Source organism: Lichenostomus cassidix, chromosome 17 (genome assembly GCF_008360975.1).
Source record: "Lichenostomus cassidix isolate B80296 chromosome 17, HeHo_3.0, whole genome shotgun sequence".
NCBI classification, from domain to species: Eukaryota; Metazoa; Chordata; class Aves; order Passeriformes; family Meliphagidae; genus Lichenostomus; species Lichenostomus cassidix.
In genome coordinates, this window is record NC_139497.1 from 9370667 (window position 1) to 9382705 (window position 12039).

At 47.7% G+C, this 12039-nt stretch overlaps 1 protein-coding gene across 2 annotated transcripts in view; it reads right to left on the reverse strand.

Annotated features, from left to right (window-relative positions):
• The window catches only part of PNPLA7 (patatin like domain 7, lysophospholipase), a 123859-nt gene that overhangs the window by 40622 nt on the left and 71198 nt on the right, over window positions 1-12039 (reverse strand). For both annotated transcript variants that reach the window (XM_085076430.1, XM_085076429.1), the window contains exons 23-26: window positions 8432-8495; window positions 7834-8002; window positions 6560-6742; window positions 5433-5551 (exon numbers count right to left, since the gene is read on the reverse strand). In XM_085076430.1, coding sequence (XP_084932556.1) covers window positions 5433-5551; window positions 6560-6742; window positions 7834-8002; window positions 8432-8495 — 535 coding nt within the window. The remainder of the gene's footprint in view (window positions 1-5432; window positions 5552-6559; window positions 6743-7833; window positions 8003-8431; window positions 8496-12039) is intronic.

Consider the following 12039-nt stretch of genomic DNA (forward strand, 5'->3'; position numbering starts at 1 on the left):
ATTTTCTGTTTTCTCTCCCTGTGCTTCTTCCTGCTTTTATGGACCATGGAGTAAAGGATGACATCCCAGGAGGGATCTCAGCTCTTCTCCACAGCAGCAGAACTGCAAACCAGACCTCCCCATGTTGCTGTTTGACCTTGGTAGAACTAAAAACAGCCCCAAAAAGCAGAGGTGCTATTTCTACCCTCCCTTCCTCACAGCACATTCCCCAGCCTTTCCCACTGTTGCATTACCACGTTATGCTGACGAGAATTTAAATGTTCATTAATTCTGGCAGCTTGTCAAATTTTCCTTAACGAATTCAAGCAAGGGAAAGAACTTCATGGCTTCTCTCAGGAAAAAAAGCTGATGAGAATTTCACAGGAGGAAAGAAAGGAATTTCTTTGGCCTGCAGTGCCCCTCTTGCCAAACACCAGACCTGCACCATGCAGTGCAGAATGGAAAGTTTCTCAGAGTTAACACAGCAAAATCCAGTTAAGGAGCAAGTATTGAGAATCCAATTAACAGGGTAACCACCAAACCCTGTCTGTTCTCAATTAGCATGAGACAGGGACAGAATTAAGAAGCAGCTGCCCTCAGCCAGGATGGGACCACAAAGGTTTTGCTTTAAGGCTCCTCTGCATGTTAGAACAAACCAAACAGAAAAATCAACCCCCAAAACTTACTAGTGTCTTTATTAATCATTTCTGACTCCTCACAGGAGCATACTGCAGATTCAGCTTCTGCATCCTGCCAGCTCTGACAGCACTTAATTGCTGGGGGTGTAATTAAAATGCTGTGTCACCAGCCATGGAACAGCAGCACCACAGCCCTAAAGGCAGCCAGGAGCTCCCCAGACAACCTGAGGAGGAATATCAGATCTCACAGCACAGCACTTACTTGCTTTAAAGTGTTTTACATGGATAGATCAGGTCATCAATCCCCAAACTCCATTCCTTTTTTAGCAGGATGGAGCGGGGGAAGCACCAGAGGGTTTGTTCTAGGCAAGAGCTCCTCACCTCCCAGCCACACTTGCAGGCTAAAAGCACCAACAGTCAGAAAAGGAACATGATCTTCTAGAGCTCTGAAGTTCTCAAAATCTGTGTCAAGTTTTTCCTTATGGCATGTTGGGAGCTTTGCATCATTTATTTCCTGCCATGATTGCTCAGGGATGCAAAGGGACACAAAGGGGCAAAGCCCTGCCATTGTGCTGCCACCCTGAACTCAGCCCCAAATCAAAGCTCTGGTGCCTCACTGGAGATGCACAAGTGCATCCACCATGTCCCCAGGTGGCTATGGGCAGATCCCACCTGCTCCTTGCTTGCCCCACAGTTGAGGACAGTGTGACCTGTGCATCCCTTCCAGGCACAGAGTGCAGCTCTGCCCATCCTGCCTGTGCCAGGGGTGGCTCAGAAGCTGCAGGGCTTTGTCCCACTGCAGACACAAATTCTTTGTGTCTTCTGGAAGAACAGATCAGTGTGTGGTGGCAGAAAAAGGCAGCAGCATTGATAAGTAGGTTTTTACTCAAAGATGCCTGAATGAGCTGGAGCTGCAGCCAAGTGTCACAGCACAAAAAATCCTCCATGGTTTATTATTCCTGCAATCCAGGAGGTCAAACACAGAGTGCAGAGAGCAAATGGGATCTCCTTAGAGTAGAATAACTGAGATCTGCCTCTCAGGGACTCTGCCAGCCTCTTTATCCCTGGGTAAAGCCATAGAATGGGAAGATAGAGCCAGGCTTTAAGGAGCTCAGACTCTACTGCTGGGCTCAGCAGCAGCCCATGAGTGACCAGGTAGGATGGACCTGTCTGTCCTCTGAGAGCTTGGAGTGTGAGCACCCTGCACATGGCCCAGGCTGCAGGAGCACAGACAGGCAGAGGAGACAACAGGATTGTTCATCAGACACAGAGATCCCACAACAAAAAGGGCAGAACTTGCTTCTCCTATACTGCTGCTTTTATCCTCCTGTTTCAGAGCTGGAAACAAAGAAAAGGCAGAAAGGACAAGTTGCTGAAACAGGCCAACTGCCCAAAATAAAAAGGTCTGAGCCACGTCTGTAGAGTCAGCAAGAAAACCGTGTGCAAAAAAAACCCAACTACTTGACACATCGAGTGGTGAGGTGAGATAATAAGTTTGAGGAGAAAACTAAACAGAAAAAGGAGAAATGAAAAGACGCCCTGATGAAATATCTATAAATATCCTTCAGCAGCAGCTCCTCAGGAGAGGCTGAAATGCTCTGCCTGAAGGGCAGGGCTGTGGGGAGAAGGGAAGGGGTGGTGTGTTCACAGCCTGGCCAGCCAGGGCTGCAGGCTGGCAAAGGGCTCTGGCACCACACCCACTCACCCCCTGCATGAACCTGCAGCTGACAACGAGTGGAGACAGCATCTCCAAAAAAGACCAAAGATTCCTTATCCCAACAGCCCCTTCCTCCTCCATAAGGGCATCTCCTGCACACCATGGATTTGTATCAGGTGATCAGGTGCTTTACTGCAAACACAGCTTCTCACCCAGCCTGGCACAACTCTGATGCTTTGACTTTTCCCTTTATGCCTGTGTGGGACAAGCACAGGCACTCCTAGAATAATGGCACTAGAATCAACCCCAAAGCTTGTGATCACAGCTTTGCTGAAGTCAGGCACAGGGTGGGCTTGTTGGGGTGTTTGTGCAGGGCCAGGAGTTGGATTTCAATGATCCTGGTGGGTTCCTTCCAGCTCAGCATACTCTGATTCTGAAACAGCTCAACCCATTTTCCCCGAAGTCTTAGGGATCCCCAGATAGTTCCGTAATAATTATTTATTTCCTACAAATTTCAGTTTTAAAACAGTTCTGCTAAGGCAACCATAGCAAACCAAAGAAGAGGTGAGCTGTATGTGGGAGGGCTAAAGGTCAGGACAATTATTTATGGAAGGTTCATGCCTTTGTTGCAGGGCTTGATGTGTCATTATTCTCATAACTACACCTCAAAGGTGTTATTTTCCTAAACACAAATCCCCTTTCCTTCCCTCAAACTCCACAATGTTTCTAAGTGAAATTAAGTTAGCATTTAACAAAAGCGAAACACTGTAATTTTAGAACAGTATCACTTCAAGTTGTTTTATTTTTATGCTCACAGGGGAAAGAAAACCTTTAGTTCCTATGAGCCTTTTGTCATGACAAACCACAACGATAATTACTAGGAAGCTGCTCTTGGTAAAACCTCCCAATGCGGCTGTCACTGGGAAGCCAGACAAACATTCCCAAAATAACAACTAAATAATTGACATTACTGGAGTCACACAACACAATACAATACAATACCTTGAACAAATACCACTAGCCAGCCCCTGTCACTATTCCCTCTCCCTGGCTGGGTGACCAGCGTGATTCCTGCTCTGAGAGCAAGCTGGGAGGTTACTCATGTAATTATTATCCAAAGGCCATCAAGAGTCTGAGCAGAGACCATGAAGATATTTTTAATCTCACTGTGCTTTAATCACAGGATGATTTTAAGTACCTGGTGTCTAATCTCTTGAAATTCCCTTGTTAGTAGAAATGGGCAATCTAAGAATTGACTTTGTCCTTATTGACTTTGTCCTTCCAAAAGCAGAGGTTCAGAGCAATTCTGAACAGTTCAGAGTGATTTTGTCCTTTCCCCAGTCTTAATTATGTTCTCACTTACAAAAATGTTTATCTAACCACAATTTAGATGATTATTTAATGACTAGAATAGCATTCTGTACCTTTCCATGGAAAACACAATGCTCACACCATCCCTGTGCCAGCCTGAACTCCCTGAACAAGCATTTCAATCTGTGGCATAGAAAGCCTTTCAGAGAAGGAAGAAATATCCCATTTATCCACTCTGCCCTTAATCCTCTCCAAGTCCTCCCTGTTGTAGGGATGCAGAAATGAGCATATTGATGGCTAATGGCCCATGGCTCATTGCTGAATGGGTGATGAGCATCCAGAGACCCCAAAGCCAACACAGCAGCAGAGCAGCTTTGCAGAGAGGGACACACAGGACCAACACAGGCTCGGTGACCCTGCTCCTCCTTACCTCAGATCCTGCACACCCGCAGGTGGGAGCTTGCAAATCAAGCAGTAGAACAAAAAAACATAATAAACAGTTTGGCAAAAATTACAGCAGAGTTACAGAAGGAAGGGAGGGAACGAGCAAAATGTGCTGCCAGCAGTACAGGAGTGCACAGATTTAGCACGACACAGGCTTTGGTAGAGGTAGAGATATCAACTGGGAACAAAGAACAAACCACAAATGCTTTGCATCAGTGGATGAGAAGCCTCCTGAGATACTCAGATAAAACAGAAGCTCCCCTCTGCTGCTCTGCTTTGTGTCTCCACAGGATAGAGCTTGTCTCAGAAATGAAATCCTGAAACCAGCCCAGGTGAAGGGCTGGGGAAGGGAGCAGGATCAAGGCACCTGTGAGACACTGGAGGAAGCAGCTCTGGCTGTCTCAGCACCAGGGACTGCTCAGGAGGAGCACAAAGGAGCTCCAACCTTTCCTGCAATGAAGGCTCCCCCAAAGCACGCGCTGGCCCGACGACAAAAATGTGATATTTCTGTGCACTTAAACAGACAGACTGCGTGCAAATGAGGGATTTTGGTTTTTTTGAGAGCTGCATTTCAAAGCACTCTTTTAAAGCAGGGCTTCAAGAACACAGCGATGGAGACAACGAAGGCGGCGCTTGCTTGAGACAAAGGGCAACTCAACTCTGTCTCAACAGAAAACTCTCCAAGTAAAAAGGGATTCCAAAGAAAAACGCCAGTAATAATTTATTTCTAAAGCTCACTGGGGTTTCAGATGGAATTCTAACAGAGTGCTCAGCACACACCTTGTCCTTGTGTCTGCAAAAATACACTCTTTCTGTAAGGTAAGGCTGTCAAAGCATATGGGCACCTGGGGGTTTGGAGGATTATAAAGATGAGAACATTCTCCATTAGAGGACATAATTCCTGTTACTGCTAGGACTTTGAAGAGCTTTGAAATACTGTGAGCCATTTTCTAATATAAGAATCCATAAGGAAAAAAAATCCATATTGTAGGCCAACAGAAAAACGTCATCTTTAGTGCCCTAGTCACCTCCTGGTATTAAACCCAACTTATGAGAGGTCTCAGGAGGTCACAAACACTCCTGTTCCTTCTGCAGAAATTCTGCACAAATCCCCACAGCAGGCTATGTTTGTTTAACTCCTCAGTGTGTCCTCCCCCAAATGCTGCTTACTGGTGTCACAGGGTGTTATCTTGAAGGATCTGTCCCAGCCCAGGGACAGCAGGGCTCTCGGGTCTGGGAAGATAGACCAGCACACAATCCTGGAGTGGTTTGGGTTGGGAGGAACCTCAAAGCTCATCCCATTCCACCCCCTGCCATGGGCAGGGACACCTGGCACTGTCCCAGGTTGCTCAGAGCCCCACCCAGCCCAGCCCCATGCAGGATGCCCAGGAGCAGTGCCCTACCTGGCCCCTCCGCCGCCAAGCACCAGCGCGATGGCATTGCCGGTCAGCACCCTGGCCAGCCGCGAGAAGTCGGAGTGCCGGTCTGGCGTTTTCTGGAACACTCGTTCATACATCTCCACCTGCAGAGGACAGCCAGGCATGGGCACTGCACAGGCAGGGCACAGGCAGCCAACAGCATCCTGCTAAAAGCTGCTGCGAAGATGGGGAGACTGCAGCATCTCTTCTGAGGGAAGGCTGCAGGAGCTGGGGCTGCTCAGCCTCAAGGAAAGACTGAGAGGGATCTCATCCATGGCTGTCCCTGTCTGCAGGGAGGGCTCACAGAGCAGGGCACAGGCTCTGCTCCATGGGCCCAGAAATGGGACAAGAGCAACAGGCAGGAGCTGATCCCAGGGAGTTCCACCTGGACAAGAGGAAGAACTTTGCTGTGCAGTGACTGAGCACTGGACAGAGACCAGAGAGGGTGTGGAGTCTCCCTCAGTGGAGATACTCCAAACCCATCTGGGCACAATCCTGTCACTGCGCCAGGGGATCCTGGTGAGCAGGGAGGTGGGACTGGAGGAGCTCCAATGGTCCCTGCCAGAATGAAGCTGTCAGAGCTGTTACAGCTCTTCTTCAAAGGACCAGAGGCTGAGGAACCACCCAAACAGCTCTAGTGACCAGTGGCATCTCTCAGTCTTTTACAACCTCCAGGAAAATTTCATGGTAGTCTTGTATTTCCTTTGGAGCTCCTTCTCTTCCTTGACAAGGATCTGATGTTCCTGGGAAGCATCCCAGGCTGCCTCTGCCTTATATTCAGCATGGCTTTGGGAAGCACAGGGATCCTCCCAGCAAAAAGGACTCTATGGCCTGGACACACCTTCCCAAGGGACTCTGAGATAGTGTCACTCATTTCAGGATACTGAAATTACTCTTTTCAGAATATCAAAAAGCCAAGTATGCATCCATAAAGAAAACCTGGCCCCTTATCCTTGTTTCCTAAATCAAACTGAGGCCAAACAGATTTAAAGTGAACACTGTCTGTGTAAGAATATCATGGAGTATCATTATCCCAGGTTCCCTTTGATACACAGATTACAGATAAAGTGGGGGACAGCAAGAGACCAAACACCAAATCAGGAATCTCTTACCAGCTTGGGCAGACTCCTTTTGGAGAAGACTCTGCGTGGGCAGTGGATGTGGAGATGAGCAGAACACCAGCTCCGCATGTTGAGCCATTCCACAGTGCGGGAGGGGAGAGGCCCATCCTCCTTGTGCAGCAGGATCAGCTGCTTCTGGGCTCTCACTGCAGTGTTCTCCAGCATCCTCTCGAGCTACAGCAGGTGGGCACACCCAAGGAAAGGGCAGTCAGCTCAAAGCTGCACCAGTGTCAGTGTGAAATGCATCCCCACCCCTAGTCCCACCTGCATCCAGACAACTCTGCACACTCAGAACCCCCAAACATGATGGAATTAGATGGCAGTGCTGTTAACTCTGGGCTTACACAGCACACAGAAGTCTAAAATCAGCCAAGGATTCAAATCTGAATGCTTACAAATGAAGGTTTTTGACTTAAACCAGGCCATTAAATGCACAGCACAGGCAGGCACTGCTCCTGCAACGTGAGATGCTGCCCAAGTCAGGCTCAAGCCTACAAATATTCCATGTTTTTTTCCTTCCCTTCTCATCAGTCCACTTTTTTTCCTCCTTGCATTTCTGATTTTGATTTTTTTTGTTGTTGTTTTAGGCAACTGCTGGCAGCCTGTTCTGCCTGTGCTTCCTGCCTCCCACATCCAGGCAGGAAATCTCACACAAAGGGACACACATGAAAGCTGCACGTGGGACCAGCCCAGGCTCTTTGCAGGTCACACTCAACACTTTACCATCCTAAAAACCCCCACTTGTGATCCCACTTTTTTAAATTTCTTGCAGAATTTTTGTCAGGTCATACGACTTTGGTCATAAAATATAAACCCATAAAAATACATAGTAAGGGGAAAAAAAATTACAGCTTGAGATCTGTAATAAAATATCATAAATAATTCATAAACTGCAATTTAGATCTACTTTTTCCTAGGCACACACCATGAATTTGATCCAGGAAGAAAATAATTTCTCTGTGTGGAAACCCTGCAAAGAAATTCTGGGCAGAAATGCAAAGCTTCAAAGCAATTTTTGATTTATCATTGGCCAAAATAAATCTTTAGAGGAAAAGAACTTTGCTAGAAGTACTTCTACATAAAACTTCCCATTCCAGAGGATTCTCATGCAATTCTTTTGCTATTCCTAACATGCATTTCTCAGGAATATTTCATTACATATGCCTCACTGGCTGTTAAACCCAGGAAAATACACGAGTGTGAAGCAAGCTGCTTTGCCCTGGCCTGTTCCCAGGGCCAAGAGGAGAACAGAGCCATTGCCACACCTCTCCCACAGTGGGCTCCTGGTCTCCCAGCCCCACGATGAGGATGCAGTCAGCCTGGCGGATGCAGCGCTGGGTCCAGGGGGTCAGGGTGCTGTCAGCCTGGTACAGCACAATCCTGTGGATGTCCTCCTGCTGGCCCAGCCAGCTGGTCAGCCTGTACTCATGGATGCTGGGGACAGAGAAGGAAAATGTGGAATTTAACTGGTTTTATAGCACAGCTCCCAAGAGAATAGAGGGGAATCTTACACAGGCAGAGACCTGCACTTCCTGCTCAGCCCCAAGCTCCTGCTGGCTCTGTTTCTCCAGGATTTCTACCACTATTTAGATACACTGAGGCAAGAGAATGCCTCACTTCAGTAATGCACAGCATCCCTAAGAACAAACACACTTGGAGCAATTCAGCTTTTCCAATATCACAAGCAATAAAGCAACTTTGGAGAAAACCCACCCACACCTGCACCAAATACTCTTGAAATGGTAATGTCTCTAACACCTGGACCTGAAAGCCCAGTGTATGTGAGAACACAGGATTTTATTCCCAAACTCTGTATTTACAGCATCTTTCTGAATTCCCCTGAGCAGCACCAAGGGCACTCACCTGTCGAGAGCAGCAGAGCCCAGGCGCTGTTTGATGTTGTCACTGGTGAGCAGCAGGGCAGGACCTGGGGGAACAAGGAATTTCAGTTTGAACTTGAGCTCCTGATAAACTGCGTGGAGAAAACTGCCCAGAGAAGCTGTGGCTGCCCCTGGATCCCTGAAGTGTCCAAGGCCAGGTTGGACAGGAATTGGAGCAGCCTGGGATAGAGAAGGTGCCCCTGCCCATGGCAGAAGGTGGAACTGGATGAGCTTTAAGGTTCCTTCCAACCCAAACCATTCTATGATTCCAATAATTCAATACCATAAATTTGCTTTGAAGATAGTGATGGATCAGTGCATCAATCAGAGCTGGCATGAAGTCTTCACAAAAATTTTCACACTTTTCTAGGAGTACATCTTCCAATCCTCCCTATTCCCAGAGCTCTGTTAATGCATTAGTCACAACCTGCAAGCTCTGTTATCCCATTCCTGGTGTCATATAGGATCACAGAATCATGGAATGGTTTGGGTTGGAAGGGACCTTAATGTTCATTTTGTTCCACTCCCTGCCAGTGAAGGGACACCTTCCACTATCCCAGGCTGCTCCAAACCCTGTCCAGCCTGGCTCTGCTGACAGCTCCCATTGCAGCTGCATTTTCCCAAACTCAGCATTCAAAACATCACAGACTTTTACAATCACAGAAAGCCCAAGAACCTGGTTTCAAAGAAAAAAGCTATTCCACTGACCTCCCAAAATGCAGAATTTGTTCATCCTGCACTGAACCAACTCCCCAGGTGAACCCTAAAGCTCTCTGTAGCATTATTATTTCTCATTCAACATGCCAGCAGGATTCTACACCACTACCAACCCTGAAAACATTCCACAATCTGCAGGGCACAGTCAAGCTCCACTAGAGACACAGACACATCTGGCAAAAACCTTCTATCTGAGTTGAACTCTGGTGCACATAAAGCTTCTTGCAGGCACTTTAGTTTAATTTTCTTATTAGCAATTCTATTGCAGCAGCAATTCGTGCCATATGTGGTAGAGGTTGCAGAGTAACTGCAGCTAAATTAAAAAAAATAAGCAAAGAAAACATAAGGGAATAACTCCACACCTAGAGAAAATATTACCTGTCTCTTATTGAGAGGGAAATTCATATTTACAAAACATGACAGAGCAGCACTTTGTATTCGTGGTTTCATTGTGCAATCCCTCATTGTTTCATTAATAACAGAACTGAAATTCATGTACCAAATAACAAAACACTTCATTATGTGAGGCGTCTCAAGGCAAGGTTATAGTGTGTTCAGGAAAAATCCAGCAACTGTGAACAACCAACACGGGAGAACATCCAGGTGTTCAAAAAGCAAAACCCACATGTACAGATGTGGAACTGGCAATCCTGACCTTCAGGGCCAACTCATCTCCCCCCTCAGGGCTCAAGTCCTGCTGCAAAGGCTTCACTCTGCTTTAATTGACTTTACTATTAGACTTGAAATAGTTCACAAGTGTCATTTTTCAGCTCATACTTTCCAATACCCAAATAACATTTGCTGTTTGCCACACTGATTATCATGGAAGAGCAAACAGAATTGGACAGAAATATCCCATAAGCAGAGACTAAAAAATAAAGCTGGTGAGAGAGCACAGACAGCAAGATGACCCAAGAACAGAGTTTGACCTCCTCATCCTCCAACATGAATTCTCTAAGTTGGTTCCTATGAAAGCAACAAGTCCCAAGCAGAGGGAATGAGCAGCATTCCCAGAGCAGACCTGGGCTAGCCTGCCTTCCCTCCTCCCTCTGCTGCTCCCTGAACCACCCAACTGCAGGAACAGCCCCAGGGTTGGAGTGAAGGGTTAGCACCTTATTTTTAACACTGGTAGATTCTTTTCTCTGATTCACTGTTCACCTGATGTGAAAGCTGGTCTGGCACAGCTTTGAGTGGCATAATGAGATAAGAGAGATCTCCCAGAGGAATTACTTGCACAGGATGGAACAGCAAGGGAGAGAGGGCAGGTCAGTTCTGCAAGCATTCAGCAGCAGAGTGATCATCAGTGTTCATTAACGTGTCAGAGTGCTCAGCTAAATAGAAATTACATGTAGATTAAATATTCTAACAGGATATGTGGCTTACAAAGCTTTCTGGCAGAGGTGGAAGTTTAGTAGATAAAGACAAACAGCCTGGAATGCCAAATGAGCCAAGGAATGCAATAAAAATGGGAAGTAAGAGAGACAACACCAGGGGAGCAGCATGAGCATCTCTGCCTGTCCTGGGCACTGAGATTTAGGAACATCAGCCCCTGGGGATGCTCTGGGGCCAAGGCCCTCAGGGGACACCATCAAAGCCAGGGACCTGCAGCCAGAACACCTTTCATCCAAGGTGAGAGGCAGAGCTGGTAGGGCTGGGGTGGATCTTTGGGCTCCTGCAGCCAGAGCTGCCTTGACCATGGACAACACATGCCCAGCAAGAGTCTTCAGAGCCTTAGAGAGGCTTAGAAATGAAGCCCAGACGTCACTTGTGATTTGGGACAGCAGCAGCTCACAGAACAGGACACAAACAAGGGTGCCCAGAGGGACCCTGGCTGTGCCAGCTCAGGGGAAGCCTGCCCAGCACCCATCCCTCCACATGCCAGGGACACGGGACAGAGATTCCCAGACCTTCACTCAGCCCCAGCATGGAACACAGTGATGCTTCCAACAGAACCAACTTGTTTTGTCTCAGAAATATCAACCATCTGCTCTGTGCTCCCAATTTCTAGCAGGCTCCCAATTAATTAGCCATTAAAAAACTTCCATTAATGCGACCAAGAACATCAACATATGTGAGCTCAGAGAACAGAACCAACAAAAGTGTAACTTAGACTAAACTGCTGAGAGGAACCAAGTAATGAAAAAATATTATTCTCATCCCTGGAAGACTCCAAGGTCAGGCTGGACAGGGTTTGGAGCACTCTGGGATAGTGGAAGGTGTCCCTGCTCATGGGATGAGATGGGCTTTAAGGTCCCTTCCCACCTAAACCATTCCATGATTCCATGATGATTCAACTCCACACCCCTCAAACAGCCCCACAGCAGGCAGGAGTGACCAGGTCTATGCACCAGTGCATCCTCCAGTGCATTATCACAGTCACACACCTCTAACCACCCTCTCTCCACCCCTGGCACCAGCCTCCTGGGCACCTTCCAGCTGCAGTTGGCAACACTGCACATCCCTGCAGCCCTGGGTGCTCTGGCTGGAGGATCAGGCATGGGCTGAGCAGCTCAGAGTGAAGAGCACACGAGAGGTGATGTGAGGTAACATGAAATATTTACCCAAGCCCTGTGGTGTCTCTGCCAGCAGCCAGCAGCAGATTGCTGGGGAGGAGGAGCACAGCAAGGAAAACTCAGTGCCATTCCCTGAGCCTCCAGCAATCCGCAGCTCGTGGATCTCTCCAGCCTGAGGTGGTGACTTAGAATAGCCTGGCAGACTTTTCTGTCAGCCAAGAACTCCCAGGGATCCTGAATCCCAGGACTTCTGTGCTCCAGGCTGAGAGAACTGCAGGCAGTGGCCTCAGCCCAGGCACAGGGATCGTGGTTTCTGGGAAAACCTCATGGAGCATCTAAAGCTGTACACCAGAGCCATCTG